We start from the raw sequence: 25596 nt of genomic DNA on the forward strand, positions 1-25596 counted from the left end.
TTTTAGGATTGTTTCTCCCGTGCTTCTATGCATATCGGAATTCAGTGTCCACAAGCCACTCGAGCCTGTCCAACCGAATCGTGGCCACCGGTTACGGGCTAAGAAGCTAGCATTGTGAAAAGCCAATCGGTTCAGACCGTGGAGCAAAGTCCTATCTGTGCGCTATGGAATTGCAAGCTCTGGTGGGTCGAAGGAGTTGTTTCTCACTATGCCTTCTTTGTGTAGCCTTGTCAATAGAATAATATTTCTTAGCATATAGCGCAGTATCGCAATAGCCGCATGTAGCGCATATTCTCGAGATCTGATACTTTTTTTTGCGTCTTGTGTTAGACATAGCTAGCAGCCTCTGACGGGAAGTCTTCTAAGGTTGAAGGGTTTGGAATACACTTATATTGCCTTGTAGCTATGATGAAACTTGAATGTGGATCGCAAAGGCAGAATCCACAAGAACGAGGTTCTTATCAGGCAAACTAACGTGCATATTCTGATTGGAACATAATGTGCCTATCGGAAATGCGGAGATCTATACGCAAGGGGAATAGTCTAGAGGCTCGATCCCTTCGCCAAAAGGGAATGGGGTCTAGAGGAATGTTCCATGAAACGAGGGAAGAGAATCAGGGGGTGAGCTTCGGAACGGAGTCAGCATCAGCACCAGCATACCACTCGGCCACTCCGATCGACCTGATTCTGCGATTCTAAGAGGACCAAGTTCTAAGCTGATAAGTCGGGCTGGATGTGGCGTTTTGGAGGAGGATCCACCGGGGAAAGTGGGAAGGAAAAGTGAAAAAGTCACGAAACGTAAGCCTTATCTATCATTTACCCTGTTTGCGGCCCGGAATAGTCGAACAGAATACTATGAGTTATATTGAGTAGAATAATATGGTGATAGAATAGTGATAGAATAGCAGTACAATAGCAGAATAGAAAATAGAAATAAAAAATAAAAATAAAATAACTGTGACTGTGACTGTAACTGTTAGAGAAAAAACATTAATCAAGGTGACCGGGGTGGTCCCAAATAGGATTTACTACAAGTCTAAGCGTTACTGATTTAATGTAGGACATATCTATCTCTACCACTATTGGCCCACTGAGTGAAAACAGCATGATACTGCATTTGCCATCGTCAAGGAAATACATAATGTTATCTTGGAAATATTTCACTTTGGCCCCCCTCTTATTCCCTACATTTAAATAAACATTAATTCCCCCTCTCTTTTGTTCTCTACTCTCATACTCCTTCCCTTACTTTCCGCATCGGGTAACTTAGGGCTACCCAACTCAACTATACCCTTTTACCCTTATTACCATACGACGTTACAGAAGGTACCTAGGTACAACCTTGGAACACCATGGAAGAGAAAAAATATTCAGAGCCCTCTGCGGAGCCTCTACCCACATATGGCGATTCAGAAGTCACTAAAGGAACATGGAGTCAACGCTTCATCGATAGCTTTAAGCAAGATCCCAACGCTATCGTCTCCACCTCAGCAGGCGCTGATGGCGGCGGCTTTGATATCGAGAATGCCGCTCAAGCTACTGCTCAATCTCCGCTGAAGCGTACCTTAAAGGGCCGTCACTTACAGATGATTGCTATTGGTGGTTCTATCGGTACTGGTCTGTTCGTTGGTTCAGGTAGTGTGCTCTCCACAGGTGGGCCAGCTGCTTTGCTCATTGCATACATCTTGATCGGAATCATGCTTTACTGCACTGTCCACGCTCTGGGTGAAATGGCTGTTGTCTTCCCCGTCTCTGGTTCTTTCGCCACTTACTCGACTCGCTTCATCGACCCTGCTTGGGGGTTTGCTATGGGCTGGAACTATGCTCTGCAATGGTTGGTCGTCTTGCCATTGGAAATTGTCGCCGCTTCTCTTACGATCGAATACTGGGGAACCATTACATCAAATGCTGCCTGGGTTTCTATCTTCTGGGTTTTGATTGTGTCCATCAACTTGTTCGGCGTTCGCGGGTATGGTGAGGCTGAGTTTGTCTTTGCCATTATCAAGGTCGTTGCTGTTATTGGTTTCATGTGAGTATCCATCAACTTCCAACTTCTTTCTTGCATAGTACTGACTCTGATATTTCTTAGTATCTTCGGTATCGTGGCCAACTGTGGTGGTGGTCCTGAAGGTGGTTACATCGGTGGAAAGTACTGGCACTCTCCTGGTGCCTTCAATAATGGCTTCAAGGGTGTTTGCAGTGTCTTTGTCAATGCTGCATTTGCCTTTGCTGGTACTGAGTTGGTCGGTCTGGCTGCCGCCGAGACTGCCAACCCTCGCAAGTCTCTCCCGACCGCCATCAAGCAGGTCTTCTGGCGTATCGCCCTCTTCTACATCGTCTCCCTGACCATTGTTGGTCTGTTGGTCCCCTATACTGATTCAAGATTGCTTGCCTCTCACGCGGCCGATGCCAAGGCTTCTCCGTTCGTTATCGCCATTGAAAACGCCGGTGTCAAGGGTCTCCCCTCTGTCATGAACGTCGTCATCATGATTGCTGTGCTTTCTGTTGGTAACTCGTCTGTGTACGGCTCCTCTCGTACTCTTGCCGCTCTCGCCGAGCAAGGCCAGGCTCCCAAGTTCCTCGCATACATCGACCGCAAGGGTCGCCCGATGTGGGGTATCATCGTCTCTGCTATCATCGGTCTCCTCTGCTTCCTAGCTGCTTCTAGCGCAGAGGCCGACGTTTTTGCTTGGTTGATGGCCATCTCTGGTCTGTCATCCATCTTCACATGGGGATCGATCTGTGCTTGCCACATTCGTTTCCGACGTGCCTGGAAGCTCCAAGGCCACTCTCTAGATGAGCTGGCATTCCGTTCTCAACCAGGTGTCATTGGTTCCTGGATTGGTTTGATCTTCAACATCTTGGTGCTGATTGCCCAGTTCTGGGTCGGTTTTGCCCCGGTCGGATATGCTACCATGTCCGCTGGTGCTAAAGCCGAGAGCTTCTTCGAGGCTTACCTTGCAGCCCCTATTGTCATCGCCTTCTACATCCCTTACAAGTTCTGGTACCGCACCAAGTTCCTTCGCGCGAAAGACATGGATCTGAACACTGGTCGCCGTGATCTGGATCTCGGCAACCTCATTGAGGAGGAGAAGGCTGAGCAGGCTGCTTGGCCCAAGTGGAAGAAGGTGTATAAGTTTCTCTGCTAGATGTAGAAGAATATTTCTCATTGTTGTCGCATAATATTTTTCTTTACGGGGGGCTTCTGAACCCCTTTGATGTGGACATGTACTATCATATTTCTCAGCATCCCCCATCTTGATGGCTTAATGACTCGATTTCAGCCGATTCAGATCTATTTGAGATCTGTATAATCAAATCTAAAATCTCTTTTTCTCTAATATTGTACTCCACAGCTCACTAGTACCGCGAACTCTCGTAATCAATCAGACTTAGCTAGACTTGGCATTTCAACAGTTGTGGCTGTGTTTCAAGTATGTAGACTAAAGTTGTGTCCAAATGTTAATTACGATGATAATAGAAATCTGACAGATTGTGGCTGGAAGTTACAAGGCTGTGCCACTTTATATTAGACTTGGGAATAGGGGCAGATTGCCTTGTGTACTTACTCCGTATCACCTACCCCATCCTCAAATAGCATCCAATACAACCCTTTCTAACTCCATTTTTATTTGCTCTGTATTTACTTCTATTACGGTAGTGTATTTATCCAACGGCCCAAGGATTTATCCACCAGAAATAGCAAGTAAAAATAGCAAGTTTAGTGGAGCCCATTGCGCTGGCTAGGTTATACCGGTACTGACTGCGTAATATTACAAGCCACCTGACGAACCAGGTAGAAATTCATCAACATCATCACATTTACCTCTTCGAGTAATCACAAACCCCTTATTCTCTCCTTTGTGTTGTTGATCTGAGGGCCATTTTCTTTCTTTACTAGACTATTGCTGGCTCAGCTCTCTTTGCGAATCCTTCCCTACCGCTCGGCACCGGAGCGCTTGCTTACCTCTTTTGCCCTGCCGCGCGCTCAGCTTGCATTCCCGGGGAAGAAAGTCTTCCTACATACTTTCAAATACAAGACCTTTTTCAGAGCGGCAAAAAATTCATCGAGTGCGGTCAGAGCAGTTAGTTCCTGATCACGAAACAGCTGGTCTGCTTTTTTCTTCTTCGGAGGCGTGCGCTGGTTCCTGCATTTGGGAACATATCTGATCCAATAGATTGAATTCGGTTCTGGTTCGGTTCTGCTTTGCGCCTCAGTTCTTCGACTGGAACTTGAAGTTAACCTTCCGAACATCGTCACTTCGCTACGGTCCTCCTCTCACATTTTACTCCGAATTTCCCCACCGAGCCGACCAACCGCCACGATGCCTAGTTTCACCGATTCTTTTTGGACCCCCGACTATGCGACGGGTCTCGGGGTACTGTACGGGAAACTGCAGCAGGGTGTGGTGGAGAACAAGCAGATCCTGACCATCGCATCTATGCGGGCGGATGCGGAGGAGGCTTATGGCCTTCGTATGGGAGAAATTGCACCGAGCGTGGATCGATTGTCAAATGCAGGTTTTGGCAAAGATGATGGAGCGAGTGTGAAAAAGGTATGTCGCTGTCGCATAGGACCGTTGAAGGAAGAAACGATCTAATTTTCTTTTTTCCATTTGCTTTGTTCAGGCATACGAAGGTGTTCGGACTGAAATGATCGAGGCTTCTCGCAACCACCAGAAAATCGCCAACAACATCCGTGAACTCGTTGTTACTCCCTTTCGCCGATGGGGCGACCAGCATGAATACCGCGTACAGGCTTCACATGATAATCTCCAGGCGCGGATCAAGGAACATACGAAGCAGGTGGAACTGGTCAAGAAGCTGCGCAGCAATTACTTTAACAAGTGCCGCGTTGTGGAAGATTTGGAGGAGGAGAACAAATTAGCTTTTCAGGATCCTGAAACTTCTAGTCCTAAAGTCATCCCGACTCCGAAGATTGTGCTGCCTACTGAGGAGGAGCCTGAGGAGGAGCCTGTTGAGCTAGGTGACCGAATTTATCCGCCTGAAGAGGTTAAGAGGCTTTTCTTGCACATTCTGAATACCATCAAGTTGGGTGAGGTCAAGGTACCGATCATCGGCACATATCAGAATACCTCCTCTGGTGCAGCCATCGTGGAGTACATTCTCAACAACATGGGTACTTCCAGCCTGGTTCAGGCCGAGCGTATTGGACAGGATCTGGTTGATGAGGGATTCCTCCGTTTGATCGGTAACATTGGCAGCAGCTTCGTTAATAGCTCGAAGATGAATTACCAATGGCGCTCAAAAGTCTTCCAGATCACTGGAATTCCCGAGAACAAGAAATCCCTGATGCGGGTCACTTCTATGGCCTCGAGTGAGGATGGTGGTAGTGTCAGCGAGTCACCCATTTCATCGGTTTCGGAGATGATTGCTGGCTGGAACCCTCTCAACAACCCTTATCCAAACGAAACTCCCGCAGACAAATTGCGGCGAGAGGCTACGGAAGCCGACGAAAAGTACAAAGCTGCTGTCCGCCGTCTTGACCAAATCCGATGCCAACTACAGGAAGAAGTCATTGGGAACCTGCGCTTTATGGAGCAGTGTGAGCTAGATCGTCTCAAGGCTATCAAGGCAGTGGTGCTCGACTTTTCCGGTGCCATCAGCAATGTCATTCCTAACCTGCAAAGCACAGTCGACAACATGATGCTTTATCAGGAGACTATTCAGCCTCTTGGAGATCTGCGATATCTCCTGGAGAATTACCGCACTGGTGGCTTTGTTCCACGGGTGCAAGCATACGAGAACTACTATGGTTCCGTTGAAGAACAAAATTTCGGCGTCGATCTTGAAGCCCGGGCTCGGGTCGATCGCAAACGCGTGCCTATTCTAGTTACCACTATTCTGACTTACTTGGATGACCATTACCCCGAGCTCGAGGGCGATGAGGCCCGTCGTGCCATTTGGCTTCACAACCCACCGTTGGAGGAGACGCATAAGTTGCGTTATACCCTGAACAACAGCAAAGTGGATTACCGCGAAGTTCTTCCTCAATATGAGATACCCATCGTTGCCAGCGTTTTAAAACTATACCTTCTTGAATTGCCAGACTCCCTTGTTTCTTCGCAAGTTTACGAAATCGTCAAGACCATTTACTCGACTACAGCTCACGAAACCACGGAAGAGGGTCGGATAAAAGTCCTGCAAAGCACGCTTGGACAGCTCCGTCTCGTCAACATTGCCACGCTTGATGCTATTATGACCCATTTCACACGCCTGCTTGATTTGACTTCAGCCGACGAGCAGTACACTTCTACGCTTGCACAGACCTTGTCGCTTTGTGTTCTCCGGCCTCGCATGGAGAGCAGCCTCACCATGGATGAGCGACACAGCTACCGTCTGATACGCGACCTCTTTGCCCACAAGGACGCCATCTTCGGCGAGCTAAAGCGCCAATCCAGCGCCTTGGGAATTTCAACTTCCAGCCGCCCTCGGGCCATCAGCACTGATGAGAGCAACCGCCGCGCAGCAATGGAAGCTCGCCAACGCGCCATCGTCAACCGCAGTCGAGCCACCAGCCCTACAGGTCGTTCCCGACACCGCCGTGACCGCTCAAGTGGCGCATCAGAGAATGGCCGGTTCCCCATCAACGTAGCTGCCAGCCCAGCGGATCGTCGCTCAGCTCCCCGCGTCAACACCCTAGACGTCCCCGTCAAAAACGACTCTCCCACCAACGCCGAGGAACTTGCCGCTGTGGAAGCCCAGACCGAAGAAGCAGCAACAATTTCTCCTTCCGACTCTCCCGGCTCAACACCTGCCAGCGCCACCGCGTCCCTGCGTTCCGAGAGCCCTTCACCTCCCACCGACTCCGTCTCCGACGGTTCTCCAACCCCAACACCCACTCCAGCCCCTGCTTCGGGCGAAGTTGAAAAGCGCAGCTCCATTTCCCGCAACTCCCTTCGGAATACCCGCAAGCCAGGCCTCGGCAGCATCTCCAGCTTCCCTACGTTAGCTGGTATCAACGCCACCGGCACTGACAGCAACAGGAGTAGCGTTGTCGAGAGTGAAACTGCAGAGCCAAAGGGCGTAACTCTAGAGGACAAGCCTATGGATGATTAATTTCATCATACAAGGGCCTTGTATCGAAAAAAAATTCATATGCATATTCCTACTCCTTTTTTCTAAAGATGGGAATCAAACATAACACGACCGTTTTGAACATTCCAGTTTTTTGTTTTCTTTTCCATGATCTCCTTTTCGCATCATGTTGTTCAGGCATGACTGCTTCATACCCTTCTGCTCCTGCCCAGCATGTTGCGATTTATCTCTTTATTATTTTCCTTATTCCTTATGAGGATGGGGTTAGTTTTTCTTTTTGAGAAAACTGCTGGTGCATCTCGTTTCTTTGTTCCTTCTTGTAGCCTACGCTTGTCTTGTGCATGTATACTTGATGTTTCTGCTTAATGCTAGTAACTATAATTCCCAAGATTTCTGCTATGGTCCGCGTCTTTTGTACTTAGGTATGCTCGAGTTGATGTCCAGGACTCTCGAAATCGGAATAGATTATGAAACTCTATGATCTACTGAAACAGGGACCTGATAATATTTCACCTGAAAAAATCTATACAAATTGAGAAAAATTGGAATACACGCCGTTCTATCTCACTGTCATGGCCTACTGTCCCTTCCTGATACAGTTGATACTCTAAACTAAGAAGCTGGAATAGCGATGTCGATCTAATTCTCAAGCTCAAGCTGAACAAGACGCAGTTCAATAAGTCCAAACATAAACTTGCAACACAAAGCAAGCCCCTGAAGCATATCCTTCCCTGCTTTCATGATTAACTATTAGTTAACGAAGAATTGTTGGTTGATTGGCAAGTTCATCGGGATTTCTATCCTGGAAAACCCTTTCCCTTCCGTTAATGTCAAAGTAAAAGGGGCAAGCCCTAGAACTTATAGGGCCATGATCCTAGATACAACACTATGATGATAACATTGAGTCTGTGGAACAAGGTAGTAGAGGATGTTTAATTCCTGGATATATATCAAGATAATAAAAAGAAGAGCCCCACCTGGCACTCGGGTTCGGACCGATGAAAACGGAAATAACCTCGTAATATTATCATTAGGTATGGTCGTTTAGTGAAATGTAAATAAAAAAAATTGGTGGTCCATAGCGGAGAGGAAGGTATTGGTATTGGTATTGTCCTTGTATAGGGCATATATATCATCCATGGGACCGTATGATATTGGCCCGTCGAAGTAGATAATTTACCCCGTATCACTCATGGTACCGCTTTGGGAGATCTACTGATTATATAACCTGTCAGTATCACGTGGGCATTTTACATACAACCTCAATTGAGTCGGTATTGAAGACCAGGTTATTACAGTTGTTTGTTAAAATGGTGGACCCGAAGGAATATATTGAAAATAACGGTAATGAAAAACAGGAAGTCGGAGATACAGATAATCCGGGCATAGACATTGGCCTACAAAAGACCCCTGAGTATTTGAAAATGTTATTTATGGAAATCGAATGTTCCAAATACAAGGGCAAAAAAACCTTAAGTGCTCCGCAATAACTATGAAGGATCTTATTTGAAGAGTGGACCTCGGCATGCTAGGTCACCAAACCTATCATAGTTAGTTGTCTAGTTCACCCCTATCTAACTTAGGAAGATCTTCACACTTTCGAAGTGGCAAACTAGTAATTATAACGGGGCCTTTGTAGTTCTTGGTGGAGTCCAGACCAGAAACTTGTATTGGTCGTTACTACGTAATTAACCTACTGAAAACGGCTGGGGAATTGTACAGCACACTTCAACATCCAAACTCACCCCTAGTCACTCTTTTTCCCCTTCTTGTCAATTCTCTTATTTTGTCCCCACGCCTTCTGGGTGTTTCTCTGGCTCAAGCCTCTGGACCGTTCGATATACTCCCCTCCTTTCTATTCCGCTCCCTCCATCCCACCCTCCACCCCTGATCCAGGGAATAATGGGTCCTGATCAACATGCGCAATTGGATGGCTTTGGGCTTATCTTCCCTTTTCCTCTAAGGATAGCTGCTGTGTTAGTAGCTGGTGAGTATATCCTGATAGTTTGTGGAAGCTGAGGTTGACATATTATAGGTTTTTGGGGATGGGCCATCAACCTACAGTATTTGGATAAAGCCAACATTGTAAGTCGGAGGGAACTACTATAAACCGTGTCACAATACTAAACATTTTGTCTTAGGATGTTTCTTCACTTATTCGATACCCTGCTCGAACTCCCTCGCAACGGCCGCTCCATGTCTCCGCCTATCGCCTAGCTACCTTATTCTCCATTCCTCTCGTTATCTGGCTCATAGTTTTCTGGGCTGTCACCCACCACTCAACGGAGTTGGTAGAACGTCTCGACTTCATTCCCCAGTCAATCTTCATTATCCTGCTGCTCATCCTGATCTGTCCTCTTAACCGGGCCTCGCGTGCTGGCCGAATACGGTTCCTGTTAACATTAAAGCGGGTCGCTATCGGAGGTCTTGCGGAATCTCAGGATGGGAAGTTCGGCGATGTGCTATTAGCAGATGCTCTGACAAGTTACTCGCGTATTCTTGGGGACCTTTATGTCAGCTTCTGCATGTTTTTCACAGATGGCATCTCCTCCACCTCCAAACCGAATCGCGCGTGTGGTTCCGACATGGTTGTGCCGATAATTATCGCCATTCCGAGCGCGATCCGACTTCGCCAATGTCTTACTGAATATGTGCGGGCGCGAAAGATCGTAACCCGTCGCGACCCCACTCGGGGAAACCAGCACCTGGCCAACGCCATGAAATATGCCACCGCATTCCCGGTCATCTGGATCGCTTCGAAGCTGCGGAACTATAACCCAATTGAGACCCACGGCTTCAGTGAAGTTACCATCATGCGTCTATTGTAAGTTTGCGCCATACGACCTTCTCAAAGGAAAACTCTAACTAATTTACAGATTCCTCTTCTGCTTCATTAACTCAAGCTATTCTTTCTATTGGGACATCGTCAAAGATTGGGATTTCACACTGCTGTCAACAGAGCGCGAGCACAAGGATTACCCATACGGATTGCGACGAACGCGACACTTTGCCTCAGATCGGGTGTACCACTACGTCATCGTGGCAGACTTCGTACTCCGCTTCTCATGGCTCTGGCGCGTATTGCCAGGACTGGCGTGGGTATCCGAAACCGAAAAGGGCCTATTCTTGCTCATGGTCCTTGAAGTAGTGCGACGTTGGATGTGGGTGTTTTTCCGTGTTGAGGCTGAATGGAGTAAGTTTCACTTTACCCCCGAAACATTAACTAAAAAAATGTGGACTGAGCGCAGATACCCTTGCCCTTATGAGTATGAAACTTGCCTAATGCGTGAAGCAGTTCGAAATACACACGGTTCCAGTCTAGATGACGTCCTACTGGGCGAATACAACCACAAATTTGACGCAGATTGAAACTCGCAAATGCATTACGCCTTTCTTTCTCTCCCTACGAGCATGAGACACCAAAACATACTGTCATTAGCGATCACATACACCCTCAGAGTCTTGTTGGCTCTTCCTCTCTTCGCCCTTTCGCAATTAGAACATATATAGATACGAGATCCGGATCTCTGGATTTGTACGGTACAAGGGAGCATCGTTTCATTTACCTGTATGCCTATTTCTTTTCAATTGTTCACTTTAACCCTGCATATGTCCCCTTCTAGGCGGTTTCTTCGGAGCCTTTCTTGTTTTCCTTTCCCTTTTGGTCTGGATGGTCTTGGTCTTGGTATTTATTTTCTATTTTACACTTTTTTGCAGGATATTCGCCTCATGGACAACTAATTTCTGGTAGGGGCTCTCTATATTGAGCACTGGATGACATAATGCATATTTTGCAGGGCGTTGCTATGTATATATACTTTACAAGTCTCTATTTCTCTTTTCATTTTCCTCTTGGTTCCCGAGGTCAGCAAACTGCCTGGTATCAATTGATGTATATGTGCATAGATAATGAAATAAAGACCTTGTGGAAGCGTCACAACCTCCAGAACTCGCCAAGTTTAGAATTAGGTATTTACCCAATCTAAAGTCCAGCTAACAAGATATCTCCAGGACCAAGACATCCCCACGGGTCCTAATCAGCAAAAAAAAAAAAAAAGATGTTAGGTCAAAACAAAACAAAACAAAACAAAACAGATAAATCAACCGTCCTCCCATTCCCATCGCTAAGGCCAATATCCTTTGGAGTTAATGTACACGAGCCTGACGTTGCTCACCGGGAATGGGTACATCATTGAGAGACACTGATCTAAAAACTTGACCAAATTTGAGAATGGGTAACTGAGTAGTCCTGAAATGAGGCTCAACCGGTGTGGTTTCCACTAGGATGATTCGTTCTGAAGCACCAGGCGCAATAGTATATGCACCAAGATCATTAATATAGCCATTATCATGGCAACCAGCAAAAAAGATCTTCTTGCATTGAGCTCTGTGATAGAAATGGGAAAGCGCAGCTGCATAAGGTCAGAAACAGTTCCCACCTGGGCAACACCCAAGGTCGCAAGTGAGTTTAGGTACACCTACTTCTCATTTTGTGGTCTGCACATTCCTTTCCATAACCCACATCGATAAATTCAAAACCAGTCTCGCTGTTCGTGAAGCTCTGGGCAAATCTAAACAAGTCATTTTTGGATGTGATGATCCCTCTATCCTGCAATGCTTTTGCAAGGCCGTTGAGATTGGCAAACACCTTGACTATGATATTGTTTTTGGCGAGAGGAGTTTCGAGCGATGCCAGTACTGATTGCCTAAGTTTTCCGGCGGCCTCTACTGCGCCTTGCTCGGGTCTTTTCAAGAGCTCATCACGGAAGACGGCTCCATCTCCATCTACTAGTACCACCACGAAGTCGTGCTCTGTGGCCTTCTGGTTGTTAGCCGTCGGCTTTCGTAGGCATTTGGCCGTGGGATAGGTCGAGCGGGAAATTTTCAAACTCACCTGTGGTGGATCAGGTCGCATTGGCTGGGCCTGCTGTGCTTTGTGCTGAGAATTCATAATGGAGAGTTAGGGCACATAAAAGATATTAATGGCTTGATTTATTTTTCTAGAACTACTCGTGGATAGACTTTGTTCTTATAGGAAAGGAAAGCAGTAAGACTCAAATGTTTTCGCGTAAAATGAAACTATGGCGTTATCAGCATGAGGCTCTAGTTAGCATGGCGCTTAAAGCGGAAAAATCTATACGTCGAGCCTTAGCGCCAACGATCAAGATCCATGTTCTCTCGGATTTACTTTAGCGTTGGAGAGGGAGGCGTCTCGCTGTGTTCTAATGATATCTAGCCAATAGATGACATGTTATCAAAAATACGTGAGATAATGCATGGTTGATGTAGCCCTAACTCCCGTACAGGACATTACAGCTGCTTGCATGACACATTACCTTATTTCATCATACCACAGAGAGTCATACCGTAGAGAGAGAGAGAGAGAGAGAGAGAGAGAGCGGCATGACAATCTAGACCTTGATCTCCTGGACCAGCAGATAGATATGATGCAGATGATGCATTGGGTTGAAACAAGCTCTTGAAATAACTATAGCAAAAATATATAGTAGTTATCAATAGCCCATTTATAAGCGGTTACATGCAAATTGAGCGTGTTTTGCCTATTGTTTGGACCGAGACCATCAGCTGATACATCATTTTTATCTGTAATTTTCTAATTTGGTCTCAGCGTTCACTCATCAGGTCGTTCAATTTATTGGGAAATCCGCTTCTATCATTGCCTATTTATATACTGGGGTCGGCCTATATTGAAAAGGCCGAAGAAACAGATCAAATGACAAGTATATTGTAGAAAATGGAAAACAGATGCGGAAAGGGGTTCATTGATATCCTGTTAACGCGGAGTAATAAAGGAGCATTCGGGAAAATGTGGAGGACTTGTGATGCCATATGTATGCATGTAACGCTCTCGCAACATTCAGGGATAATATGTGGAAGTATATCAAAAACAAGAACTCAATGACTATGAAAAAAACAGAGATATACAGTTTATAGAACCAATACGCCAGTGCGACAAAGACCCTGCTCAAAAGCATAGAAAGTAATCGACAAGTAAATCAAATATAGATCAAGAAAAAGGGAAACGGTTCGAAAGACAGTTCAAACCCTGTAAATATCATCCAGTAAATAACATAGTTCGCTGTGGTACTTTTCATCGGTGACCTGAGTCTAGATCCCGAGGAGACGTGCGGTTCTGAGAAGTGTGGTTCTCAAACAAGTCATCTAAGTATGCGCTAGGGGCGCGACCCTGTGGGGTCTGATTGAGATTCAACGAACTTGTCGAGGCACCGGCATAATATTGACGGGGATGCTGCGAATTAAAAGTACCAGTAGGAGTGAGCGCAGGAGAACCAGACGAGAAAACTGGCGACGAAAGGCCAGGATCGCGGACAGGGGTAGAATTTCCAGCAGCCGCATAGTATCCCGCAGGGAGATAGGTCGAGTTGCGGTTGAGATTGGTATGAGATGCACCATGGCCTCCTGCAGTGGGCGAAAAGAAGAGACTGCTGTTAGTGGATGCTCTCTGAGGAGAAGGCCTATAGCTTGTTCGCGTTGTTGTGCCGACTTTGTCGAGCAAAACATCTTCTTTTGGAGCGGCCGAATAAACAGGAGTCCGCTTCTTACGGCTGCCACGAAGTAGGCGCTTCGACTCCGCTGTGCTCACTAATGCTGCGTTGCGCACAGAGCGGTTGACTGACCAGGCGACCATTCCGCGCCAGGCCAGGACGCCCAGTCCGATACACCCTAGAATAGCACCGATGATGATGAAAAATGTCCCCTCCGGCATGTGCTCTGTTTGCATATACGGTGCGCCAGCCGTGGGTGGAATGGTCGCGATAGTGTTCGTTGTTGTTGATGAGGCTGAGGCTGTCGTTGTTGTGGAAACCGCTGTGGTTGCGGTGGTTCCATCTGTGGTTGAGGTGAGTGATGAGGTGAGCGACGAGGTCGTCGATGTCGTAGATGTCGTAGCCATCGCAGTGGTAGTGGAAGTGGACTCGGATGTAGTGCTCTCTGATGTTGATGTCGAGGTAGAAGTGGTCTTAGTTGAGGTGGAGGTAGTTTCAGTCCCGCTAGGGGCAGACTGATCGGCGGTGGTCTGTGTCTGTGCGTCAGATGTAGATGCAGTAGTTTCCGTCCCCGCAGGTTCTGCCGACACTCGAGCAACTGCTGCTAAGACTAGAAACAAGAGGAGTATGAAGGACGACCGAGTCTTCTCGAGACTTGATGGTAGGAACCTCATGGTAGCCAAGTCCGAAAAATCGAACTGCTGGATCGGTTCTCCACTGCGGGTCAGCTGTCCTGGGGTAGACGGGAGATCGTAGCAAGGGTTTGTGGACAAAGCAGTTGCCAATCTAACACATGAAATGAATCCCTGATCCTGGGGATAATTGGACTCGGTCTAATTCGGCTGAAAGGCTGATGCCGTACTGCAATGTTGAGGGATTTGCTGTCTAGTGTTGAAGCATTGAAGAGTCAAGGGAAACAATCGATTGTCTCGAGGATGACGATGATCTGATGCAGAGAACTAAACAAGAGTAAGGTTGAACGGTGAGAATCAAATTTGACTACGTAACCAAAATGGTGCTAATACCTACACAGCCGCATCACATGATGGGTGAATTCTACCTAAAATACCAGCAGCAGCTGTCATGTATCATACATTTAATACGCAAGAATTGAAATTCTTGAACCCGAAAGCCAAACAAAAAGCCAATTGACATATGCAAAGATCAAGACTTGAAACTATATTGTGCCAACTCCAAAGGCAGTATCAAATACCTACTGCGCCTTCTTCTGGATGGCAGCAGATGTGTCCTTCTCAAAAGCAGCATAGGGAACCTGGAGGCTGCTGAGAGCGCTAATTCCAATATATAAGATCACAATGAATAATGAGGAAGCCAAAAGGCCCATGAAGATACCTGTGAGATGTCAGAATAAAGGCGAACCACTGATATGGATGGACAGGACAAACCAGGAGTGAAGTATTGGTACTCATCAAACAGCGATACTGTTCGACCTGTAGAGTTTGATGAACTAGAGGAGGTGTGGGCAGAATAATCACGCTTGAGCTCCATCCGTATGGAATCTCCGTATTCCTCGGTAGTATCATAGACTACAGAGTCGGTCTCAGGGAACTCCCGAGGTGAGGTGATGTAAAGGAGGGTGTACTTGGAGGACGAGGGGATACGCTCAATGATATCGGAAAGGATGCCATCTGGGATGATCAGCGTGATATCAAAGTATGTTTAGGTGTTGACCACGTACCATTGTCGGAGAGCTGGTCTGCGCGGTCTGAGCCCAATGAGAGCATAGGGAATTGCACATCAATGATGCGAGGACCCGATTCAAAAGAGGAGGGGTATGATCCGGCTATAAGTTGTTGTCAGTTTCAATTCAAGTTGATGTTAGCCAAGTTAGACAACCTACAGGCACCATTGATAGAGGTAGTCTGTGCCTTGCATTTATCCTCCAAAAGCCTCTTGATTTGCCTGTCATCCACCAAGCCAGAGACTTCAGTGACGCTCATCTTCGACCGGATTGACTTGTCCTTGCCCAGCATCTTCGTGCCAAGGCGGGGTGCAGACTTGCGGGTAGAGAAGTCGGAGCTGTGAACTCCAGGTTGGGAGACAACGACATAGTAATCGGACGGGCAGCTGCTCAAAGAAGAGGAGACCTCCTCAAGCACGGAGGCGCCGCTCTTGATGTAAGCGGAGTTCGCAAGGACCCTAAGGAGTAATTAGCTGGCTGCAGCTTCAGGCGTTCGCGTAGATCGACCTACTCCGAGGTGGAAGCGAGGAAAAATGGAGATGTGTCCTTAAAGGCATCGACTGCCGCAACCCCAAGGGACAGCAGACCAAACCTGCTCAGATGCATTGTGTGTGGTTGAAGATGGGTCGGAGTAGATGGTGATGTTGCCAAATGGGAGGTCCGACTTGGCTTTAGAGGCGGTCGAGAGCCCGGCCCGCCCGAGCTTAGATCCGTCTTTTTTTTTCTGGTTCGACAAGATTTAACTACAACCGTTCTCACTCTAAAAATTCATACGCACTGCGTTTTGATTTCAAAATGGGTCGGATTTCCAAACCGATGAACAAACGTCGTAAGATCACGGTCACAAAAGTCGAAGAGGTCAACTTCGACCCTGATGCTCGCCATGAATACCTCACTGGTTTCCACAAGCGCAAGGTGCAACGCGCCAAGGTGGCGCAAGAGATAGCGGTGCAAAAAGCCCGTGAAGAGAAAAGACAAGATCGCAAAGTGGTATGAATTATGATCTCTACTCTTCAGAGCTGGCAGCATAGACTAATTCAACTATTTAGATGCGCGAGGAACGGGCAGCAGAGTTCAAACGGGCCATCGAGGAGCACAAAAGACAACTTCAACGCCTCAAAGCAGAAGACGGCGGTAGTAGCGACGAAGAAGAAGAAGGCGAGGACAGCGATGGAGAGTGGCAAGGCATCGAAGAACCGCCACCGGTCGACTATGAGGCTGAATATATCGACGAAGACAAGTACACTACCGTGACAGTTGAAGAAATGGATCCTTCTCGTGAAGGTCTCCGCAAGTCTATACAAGAAGAGGATTCAGATTTGGAGGATGCTGAAAAAGCTGAAGCTGCTAAGACGACAGCTGATACCGAGGAGAAATCAGCTAAAAAACGCAAGAAGACGACCAGCTCAATCAAGAAGAAGAAAAAGCAGTTCCGATACGAAAGTAAATCGGACCGCAAACTCAACCAGGTAAAGCAACGGATAAACAAGAATAAGAAGGCCAGCGCACGGAAAGAGGGTTGATGGAGAATGTCACTTTTTTTTGTTCAAAAACCAATTCTTATACCACATTATTAGGCCAATATGAGCGGCTACAGTACAGAGAGTTTATAATTCAAAAAGAATAACTATCGACCATGAAGAGGTGGTTGAATTGGCGCTGCAAGGCATCACAAGTCAACATGATGATATGGTTAGGAAAAACTGTCTCCACAGTATGGTAGACAGGGGAAAGACATGAACGCAGCAGGTCACAATATGAGGAAAAAGCATACAGTTGGTAGAATAACTGAGCCTGCATCCAACGCAACGTCCCCCAACACACTACTACACTTCACAACGATATTCCATATAGTCCAGCTTAAACGTTGCTGATGGAGACCTCAAGTTCGTGGAGATCCTTCTTCAAATCGTCATGCTTCTTTGCCATTTCCTCGTACTTGGCCTCCCAGTTGTCACGTTCGGTTTCAAGTGCTTGCACCTTGCGCTCGTAGTGGCCAGCCTTCACGTCGGTTTGGCGGAGCCTAGCGGAGATGTCAGTCTGTGTTCAAATAGAAAAAGATAAGACAGATTCCATACTTCTCGTTGGTCTCACGCAGAGTCTTGTCGTTTTCCTCAGCCTCATCCTCGAGAAGCTGCACCCGTCGCTGTAGAGCCTCGTTGTGAGTGTCATGTTGGGCACTGGTGCTGGCGGCGTCCTTGGCCTCCTTTACGCTGGCCTCCAGCTTCTCAACTTCATCCTCAAGGTTCTTGTTACGGACCGTAAGGGATGTAATTTCGTGCCCCTGAGTTTGGTTCTGCTCTTCCAGGATCTTAATAGTCTTGGCCAGCTCTTCGGATTTCTCGTGAGCGTCGTCACACTCCTGACGGAGGACGTTCATGCGCTAGAACGAACCAGGTTAGCATCGTACTGGACTGATAAATGGATTTGGAGGAAGTGAAGCTGCAGTAATATGCATGTCAAGGGCCCGGGGGGAGAAAAGGGACAGCTTGTGAAAGCTACCCCGCCAGGAAGGATTAGGGGACTCACCTCCCTAATTCTGTCCATTTTGAAATAATTGAACGGGGGATTTCAAGAAATATGTATTTGGAAAAAGAAGTTTAGGCTATAGCTCAGCGAGCCGAAGTGTGGGTGCAGGGTAGATGATTGAGAAAGGTGGTGTGTTCCTTGGGTTGAGTCGGGGGGAAGAAGGGGAGGAATATTGCTGACTATGATGGTACTAAGTACACGTAGCTACAGCACAAAATGTAAGGCGGTCGAGGTACTCAGTACTTACAGTGTACTATCCTTACCGTACACCCGGAGCCCCTCATGCTTTCCTCCAATCATGGCTTCCAGATCGGCGCGTCTCCACGGGCAACCATTAGACAACAAGCGCATCTAGAACTCTTGTCCTTCTCCACGCGTCTCAAATTACACCGTCTTTTGAAGATACTGAGTTTATGCTAAAATACCGTTATTACTGGCCACGATGTTGGCCCTTCGAGATCAGGAAAACCTGGTAAACGCCCATCAAACCGCCGCCGCGTCTAAGCCCTTGAACCAAGGCGTCAAACAACGAGCTCCCAAGACTCCAGGCAAAGCAACTTTCACCGTCCCTCTCAATGACGAAAACAAGCCTTTACAGTTTGGAAAAGGCACCGTGAAGGGCAAGGGAAAGTCGAGCAAGGATGCATTTATTACGCCTATGGGTACGCGACGGAGAGTCTGATCAGATGTTAAGGATGTGGACTGACCAATATGTTTTCTGTATAGCACCCAGAAACCGTGCACCTCTTGGTATGAAAACAACCAACCAAAAAGCCAAAGGCCTTCAGACACCCGCTCCTTTCGGAGGAACCCAGAAACCGGAGAAGACCAACCGCAGAACTTCAACAGCTCAGAAGATAAAGAAAGCCGCCCCAGTGGTACAGCAAGCTCAGAGCCAAGTTTTCACTGAGGCTATCGACGATGATATTCCCGACATTGAATACATGCCACCTAAGCCGAAGGGTATGCAAGTCGTGGCAGGATAAAGATAAGGCCTAGCTAATTGTTTTTACAGATCTCCCAGATTTTCCAGATGATATTACATATGATACGACTTTCCCCCAGTTCCGTCCCCAGAACCGTGCTCTTGGTCTGGCCAGTGTATATGGAGTGGAGGAAGTTGGAAGTGATGGCCTTACCAAGAAACAGCGCAAGCTCAAGGCCGATTCCGCCTTGTATGACAAGATGATCGATAACATGATCATGAAGCAATTGGACGACGTTACATTCGAAGAACTCAGCGAAGATGAGTCTATCAAGGCGCCGATTCGGGAAATTCGAAACAGCAGTCGAAACAGCATCCGGGGACCATCAGCCAACACTCGTTCTCGACATATTTCCACGCTTCGATCTCGTGAGGCTGCTACTGCTCTCTCTGGTCCCAAGCCAAGTGCAGCTTCAGCTAGGTCCGCCGCTTCTAAACCCCAGGGACTGTTGTCCATGCTGATGCCCAAGAAACCTGCCAGACTCCCGAGTAATCCATCCTCTATGCGCAATACTGCTGCCACTGTGATATCAAATAACACACTCGGATACTCCAAGGGCCGATCCGTTTCGTCCTCATTGCGTGAGCAGAGTACCAGCCGGTCTGCCAGTCCGCAGACCACACTCTCTCCTCATGATTATATGCAGCTATACGGTACACCTTCCCTCGGCTCGAGTATGTGGACTCGTTGCAAAGCTGCAGGCTGCTTTGATGTTGAAATGAATGATGTGGATGTCACAGGCGAGGAGCCAGATGAGCTCCAGATCCTAGGGGAGGATGAAGAGGCAGAGAGCTTCCAGTTGACGCTCTAAATGCTCAGCACCCCATCGCATTATCTCAAGGAAACATCTTTTCTATCCATGATTGATCCGTTTATGTATTACTTATGAGTCCGTTCTTTTTGGGTTAGGTTGGGTATGGTTTATATAGGCTTATCGGCATAATGTGGGCGCTTTCCTTCATGCGCCTAGCAGATTAGGTCTGATACACGACAGCGAATTCATTTTCTATTCTGTTTACCGTACTAGCCTGCACAAATTAGCGCCTTGGCGAAATAGGAAACTATTATTGGATACTACCTCTTACTCAACTTTTTACACTTAGTAATACTTTGTAGTACGCAAGGTCATTAACTAGTGATACGGGGAGCGCTCGTAGGCAGTACAGTCAAAATGCACAGGTCGATTCAGCTAGGATTTAGGTGTCGGAACTGCACTAACAGTAGGGGAATGGGGCTCCGTAACAGAATGCCCCGGAAATGAAGGTGGATGTAAGCATGTTGGTCTAACTATGGGACGAAGTCCCATCTATACTCCTCGCCAACTATACTGCCAACACTAATCTGACCGCCCATCACACCGCCTCCCTAAACCATAATACTAAGGGGTACTTCTTCCCCACTACACTAGTTAGCTAACTATTTATACCAGATGAGGAGTTAGTAAGCATTATTTCCATAACCTCTGTACCTTTTCTCAGGGGAACCATTGACTTTCATTTTCAGGGCCCATGGATGATAAGCTTAACTGTTTTACCTGTAACATGTCTCAGTAATGAATCGACTATATACTAAACCCTACTAAGAGCAATCGAGAGCCATGCCAAATAGATTTATGTATCTGAAACGCCTTGTACTGTAATTTAAGTCGATAATGAACTCGGGACGTGCATACGTCGCCTGAAACGCATGGGAACAAAACTCTTAGTTACATAATCTCACCGCCTGGCTGGAACTGCCGCCTTGTTATTTACAGATTACCACGCGCTCCTCCTTTTCTGCTTCCTCATCCGTCTCAATTGGGCAATTTCCAGCCATGACGACCATTCACCCGGAGTCCATCATGGACTTCGAGTTCATTAACACCCCGGCTGCTCCTGAGCAAACTAAGCCGTCCTTTGATTGTGGTGTGCCCACCACTCTGGTATGTAGCTTGCTGTCTAGCTCTCTGAAGCTTAATAAGTCTCGAGATATTGATCTCTCATGCTTTTGATTTAGTACCCGGCTATCAAGAATGCTCCTGTGCCTGCCGACTCGGCTGGCAGTGACAGCTTCTCCAATGCCTTGATGTTCTTCTTGCTTGTTGTGATCCCCTGGTACCTGGCCCGCCAGGTTGGCGGAGGTTTCTACACTACTATCTTCTTTGCAATCTTCACCACTATTCCCATCTTGATGGCCTTCTGGTCCGTCTCTTCGTCTATCTCCCCTCGCAAGACCGAGAAAGCCAAGTATGCCGGCCGCCCTGTCGAGTACTACCTGGACTTCAAGAGCGAGCATGATCGTGCTACCTACCACGGCAAAAGCAAGATCCCCATGGAAGTTTTCTACGAGAAATACTTCAATGGCGAGGTTGACTTCAAGGGTGATGCTCTGGAGATTCTTGAGTACCGCCACGATTGGGCAAACTTCAAGTTCACTATGGGTCTCTTCAAGCACTTCCTGTTTGGATTTATCCCCGAGATGCTGATGCATACTCGTTCCCAGGGTATGTTTGATTGTCCTCCGAGAAATCTCAATTTCAATTGCTAATTGCTCCCATTTTTAGACGAGGAGCAGGTCCGCGATCACTATGACCGAGGTGATGACTTCTACGCTTGGTTCCTCGGCCCCCGCATGATTTACACCTCCGGTATTATCAGTGATATCAACCGCGAAGAAACCCTTGAAGAATTGCAGGATAACAAGCTGGCTGTCGTCTGTGAGAAGATTGATATCCAGAAGGGCGACAAGATCCTTGACCTTGGCTGTGGCTGGGGAACTCTTGCCAAGTACGCTTCTGTCCACTACGGCGCTGAGGTCACCGGTATTACTCTTGGACGCAATCAGACTGCTTGGGGTAACACTGGTCTCCGGGCCGCTGGCATTGAGGAATCTCAGTCCCGTATCATTTGCTCCGACTACCGTGATGCCCCCCGTATTGAGGGTGGCTACCAAAAAATTACCTGTCTCGAGATGGCTGAGCACGTTGGAGTCCGTCACTTCTCTACTTTCCTCACTCAGGTCTATGAGATGCTTGAGGACGATGGTGTTTTCTTCCTGCAGATCGCTGGTATCCGTAAGTCTTGGCAGTACGAGGACCTCATCTGGGGTCTTTACATGAACAAGTACATCTTCCCCGGTGCCGACGCTAGCACTCCTCTTGGATTTGTTGTAGATCGTCTTGAGGGTGCTGGTTTCGAGATCAAGGCTGTTGATACCATTGGTGTTCACTACTCTGCCACCCTCTGGCGCTGGTACCGAAACTGGATGGGCAACAAGGACAAGGTCGAGGCTAAGTACGGCAAGCGATGGTTCCGTATCTGGGAATACTTCCTTGCTTCCTCCACCATTACCTCTCGCCAGGGTGGTGCCACTTGCTGGCAGATCACCCTGGTCAAGAATATTAACTCGACTCACCGTGTTGATGGTATCAAGACCCAGTTCGGTCTCACTGCCGCTCGCCAGGCTGCCATTGAGCGTGCCAACGGCATTCTTCCCAAGGCTCACGTGGTCAAGAAGGACCTTTAAATGTTTGGTCTGGAACAAATTTCCATTGCATTTCTTAGTCTGCATAGACTAATGAGTGTACCGGAAATCTAAAATGTCCTTGATGAGCAGGGCCCGTCTTTGGGAGCCGCTGACTTTTTGAGGGACCTCTATTTGTCTTTAAATGCTGCAATTCATGGACTTACAACGGACTATCTGTTGCGAGCTTATGATACATGATATGACTATGAATGGAAGTGAAAGGATCAAACGAACTAGAAATAGCGGGTGGTTTGTGGATGCTGGTGTTCTGGCTGAGACCTTTTGGGTTACTATGGAGAAAAAATATTATTCCATAGCTGTTATCTGAATCTCATGCCTTATGTCTAGCATTAATGTTCTATTGTATGGAGTCACCTGACTCTTCTAAAGGCGGCGAGTGGATCTGCTCCGTAAAGAGTAAAAGATGCCGAGGTCGGCAACTACGTAATTATTCTTCCCCTTCTCGCAAGCTATACTAATCATGCATGAACGCCTTCTCACCACTGTTTTTTCAATTACAAAAAGGCCATGCTACTCAAAATGTTTTTCTGCGACTCTAAATCAGACGTCTCTATCTGGTTATATCGGTGCCCTTCGCACGAATACCTTTCAATTTCCAATCGTCAACAGACGAGGCATCGTGACCTCTGTAATCAATCAATCTCGGCTAAGTCATGATATAAGAACTGCCTCAGAGATTGACTGGCAAAAGTCCTTCAATCAGGAGGTGTTCAATAAATCAATCGCACTCTCCCGCAGTCGCATGAACGATGCAACAGAGTTGCGCTGCGCGCTCTTCGACATCAATGGCTGCGTCGAGATGGCAGACACCCACACAACCAAGGCAGAAATCATGAAACACTACGGTATAGATGCCCGCGACCTAAGGAATGTGGATCTTGTTTCTGAGGGAATCCCACATGTAGTAGTCCGCCCGTCTACTATATTCCTCAGTATCTTCAGCCTGCGACTTCTCGTGCAGTGTGATCGCGTTCTACTCTTTCATCTGGACACCGAAGGAACAGGTGTTAAAATGCAAGATATATTCCAGCACGATCTCCAGAGCAAACTGCGCGCGGATGGGTCTGCTTCCGTGACCAGTCTTCCATATGAGCTGCGCGTTCTCGACGCAGCCCTGGCATCTGTCACAGCGATGCTAGAAGCTGAGTACCTGCTCATGCAAGAAGAGGTGCAGAAGCGGATGCGTGAAATGAAAGAGGAAGATGCCGTGTACACTGCTTTGCGCGAAGCGCTCGAGAGCGGGAAGAAGTTGGGAGTCATTGAGCAGCGGGCGCGTCAGGTGCGTTCAGCCCTCCAAGAGCTTCTTAACAACGACGAAGACATGGCTGCCATGTATTTGTCAGATCGCAAAGCGGGAAGGCCGCATGATATAAAGGATCACCAGGATCTCGAATACCTGCTTGAGGCTTACTACAAAAACGCTGATGCAATTGCAGAGTCTGCAAATGCGCTGGTAAAGGATGTGAATCGCACAGCAAGAACTGTCAAGTCTATCCTGGATGTACGCCGGAATCAGATCATGATATTCGAAGCTCAGCTTGAGATTTGGATGTTAGGGTTTGCTATGTCTACTTTCGTGGCAGGTTTGTTTGGTATGAATGTTATTAACTATTTGGAGGACAGTAAATCTGCATTTATAGTCCTTGTTTCGGCCTGTGCGTTGGGAACTGTGCTTCTTTCCAGATTTGGAATTTGGAAATTGAAGAAATTCCGCAAATTGCAACTTTAGATTATCGTGCATTTGAATGGCCTTCTCCCTCGACTCTGGATAGATTTATCCAAATAATAAGTGTTGTTACAACTGCTAATGATATCATCCCTGATAGCTGCATTATAGCGACTTTTCCATTTTTTGGAAGCGAAGAAGACTATAGGAAGAATATTGTATCCACATCTCACCCTCTTTTATCATTATATTGAAGATTCATGCTATTTACTTAGTCTGTTCTGTCGAGTTAAGTGTCAAGACGCTTTTTATATACTGTCTTTAGAATCCAACCTTGCGATAAGATCATGGTCGTCCCGAACTTTTTCCATATGCGAGACAGCTATGGAACTCCAACTTCTTCAATCTCTTAAGTAAAGTAGTACAGCGAGAGGAAACGCTACAACAACAGGTTCTGAGATTGAAAAGCCGCAGCTCTTGAATATGACGACTCTGCACTAAAAAAGGCTGACCGACAGCTAGTGGACATCCAAGCCTAATTAACCCTCACACTTCCGGGCAATTTGTCTATTCACGTCTTGACTTTGCATGACTGGTAGCTACTCATAGGCGGGAATGATCCTGAAAAACATCTACGAAGTGGTCTCTTTTATTTGGAAGAAGTTACAGAACTTAGAAGAATAATCGAAATATCAGCAAAAAGAAAAGTCGCTACAAGTAGCTGGTGATACCCAATGTTTCCCCCATACTTAAGAGCTTAGGATAAAGTCCAATGGGGCCGATTAGAGCGACCCCTTTAGGATAGGGAAGATTTCAGCATGGGGAGGTGTTGGAACCAATGGAATCTGGTTTACTGCAGTGAATGGACTCTGGAAGTGAATAGAACTAGTGGAATCGGGACATATCCGATTCCGTCGCGGGAACTTAGAATGAACACAAATCTTACCGCACACTTACTTACTCCACGTATCAACGTAGTAGTGATAGTGCACCGAGATCCCTATGAACCAACAGGAGGGGAAGGACACGCCAGCGCTTCAGGGGCGTGCAGGATCTTCAGGTGCAAAACAGTAGTGTTCAAAGCGTTCAGGTGAAGGGCCTGAAGGCTAGAGCGGCAAAGAAAAAGTTCCTGAACGAATCAAGAAAACTAGGTGAGCACACAAATACAGAGGTTGTGGTCATCTAGCACGAATCTGGAGAGGGCGACTATTTACCCACCTGAATACTCATCCTCTAAATCTTCCAGCCTGTGTATCGAACTGTATATTCTTGCACCTCAAATTTTTCAGCTCCATGAGTGCCCCAATTCTCTGTTTTTTCTTTTATCATCTCTATCCAAAAGTTCTCCATCAATACAGATGTGTACTAAGCATGGCCCAACCCTAGAGTACCTGAACCATTCTGTGGACTTTGAAGAGCATAACAATAATCAAATTCAACGAAAGGGTTTGCCACAAACTAAGTCTGGGTACAGGGACATTGAACTCCCGTTGTCGCATTGGTGAGCTCCAATTTGATGCGGTTGGACGATAATAATTTGTTGGCCCATTTATGGCCGTGAGGCGCACTTTCTTCAGCAAATGTTTACTCAGGCTTGAAATA

The 25596-nt window shown here is 47.1% G+C and overlaps 10 protein-coding genes across 10 annotated transcripts; 7 read left to right on the forward strand and 3 right to left on the reverse strand.

Annotated features, from left to right (window-relative positions):
- Positions 1-1352: 1352 nt before the first annotated feature.
- Positions 1353-3149, forward strand: N7495_002826 (amino acid permease GAP1; the record flags this gene model as incomplete). Its single annotated transcript, XM_057205495.1, has 2 exons — positions 1353-2029; positions 2090-3149. The coding sequence occupies 2 exons, from the start codon at positions 1353-1355 to the stop codon at positions 3147-3149; spliced, it is 1737 nt and encodes a 578-aa protein (XP_057066102.1).
- Positions 3150-4325: 1176 nt separating this feature from the next.
- Positions 4326-7080, forward strand: N7495_002827 (GTPase-activating protein RGD2; the record flags this gene model as incomplete). Its single annotated transcript, XM_057205496.1, has 2 exons — positions 4326-4556; positions 4630-7080. 2 exons carry the CDS (start codon positions 4326-4328, stop codon positions 7078-7080), a joined length of 2682 nt encoding a protein of 893 aa, XP_057066103.1.
- A 1881-nt stretch (positions 7081-8961) lies between these two features.
- On the forward strand, positions 8962-10428 carry N7495_002828 (EXS domain-containing protein; the record flags this gene model as incomplete). The annotated part of the gene is made up of 5 exons (XM_057205497.1): positions 8962-9046; positions 9095-9144; positions 9201-9883; positions 9936-10252; positions 10355-10428. The coding sequence occupies 5 exons, from the start codon at positions 8962-8964 to the stop codon at positions 10426-10428; spliced, it is 1209 nt and encodes a 402-aa protein (XP_057066104.1).
- Positions 10429-11205: 777 nt separating this feature from the next.
- N7495_002829 (uncharacterized protein) lies at positions 11206-12010 on the reverse strand (the record flags this gene model as incomplete). Its single annotated transcript, XM_057205498.1, has 2 exons — positions 11206-11444; positions 11542-12010. 2 exons carry the CDS (start codon positions 12008-12010, stop codon positions 11206-11208), a joined length of 708 nt encoding a protein of 235 aa, XP_057066105.1.
- Positions 12011-13171: 1161 nt separating this feature from the next.
- On the reverse strand, positions 13172-15894 carry N7495_002830 (Ac45/VOA1 transmembrane domain-containing protein; the record flags this gene model as incomplete). Its single annotated transcript, XM_057205499.1, has 6 exons — positions 13172-14372; positions 14804-14939; positions 14993-15235; positions 15286-15390; positions 15448-15746; positions 15800-15894. The coding sequence occupies 6 exons, from the start codon at positions 15892-15894 to the stop codon at positions 13172-13174; spliced, it is 2079 nt and encodes a 692-aa protein (XP_057066106.1).
- A 189-nt stretch (positions 15895-16083) lies between these two features.
- N7495_002831 (rRNA-processing protein RRP17) lies at positions 16084-16811 on the forward strand (the record flags this gene model as incomplete). The annotated part of the gene is made up of 2 exons (XM_057205500.1): positions 16084-16278; positions 16338-16811. The coding sequence occupies 2 exons, from the start codon at positions 16084-16086 to the stop codon at positions 16809-16811; spliced, it is 669 nt and encodes a 222-aa protein (XP_057066107.1).
- Positions 16812-17148: 337 nt separating this feature from the next.
- N7495_002832 (tropomyosin) lies at positions 17149-17835 on the reverse strand (the record flags this gene model as incomplete). The annotated part of the gene is made up of 3 exons (XM_057205501.1): positions 17149-17311; positions 17367-17671; positions 17818-17835. 3 exons carry the CDS (start codon positions 17833-17835, stop codon positions 17149-17151), a joined length of 486 nt encoding a protein of 161 aa, XP_057066108.1.
- A 424-nt stretch (positions 17836-18259) lies between these two features.
- Positions 18260-19614, forward strand: N7495_002833 (uncharacterized protein; the record flags this gene model as incomplete). Its single annotated transcript, XM_057205502.1, has 3 exons — positions 18260-18479; positions 18544-18780; positions 18833-19614. 3 exons carry the CDS (start codon positions 18260-18262, stop codon positions 19612-19614), a joined length of 1239 nt encoding a protein of 412 aa, XP_057066109.1.
- A 1002-nt stretch (positions 19615-20616) lies between these two features.
- N7495_002834 (putative cyclopropane-fatty-acyl-phospholipid synthase) lies at positions 20617-22307 on the forward strand (the record flags this gene model as incomplete). Its single annotated transcript, XM_057205503.1, has 3 exons — positions 20617-20724; positions 20799-21285; positions 21346-22307. The coding sequence occupies 3 exons, from the start codon at positions 20617-20619 to the stop codon at positions 22305-22307; spliced, it is 1557 nt and encodes a 518-aa protein (XP_057066110.1).
- A 481-nt stretch (positions 22308-22788) lies between these two features.
- On the forward strand, positions 22789-24057 carry N7495_002835 (CorA family magnesium transporter; the record flags this gene model as incomplete). The annotated part of the gene is made up of 2 exons (XM_057205504.1): positions 22789-22812; positions 22873-24057. 2 exons carry the CDS (start codon positions 22789-22791, stop codon positions 24055-24057), a joined length of 1209 nt encoding a protein of 402 aa, XP_057066111.1.
- Positions 24058-25596: the final 1539 nt, after the last annotated feature.

Source organism: Penicillium taxi (assembly GCF_028828555.1).
Source record: "Penicillium taxi strain IBT 34144 chromosome Unknown utg000002l_segment0_segment0, whole genome shotgun sequence".
Lineage (NCBI taxonomy): Eukaryota > Fungi > Ascomycota > Eurotiomycetes > Eurotiales > Aspergillaceae > Penicillium > Penicillium taxi.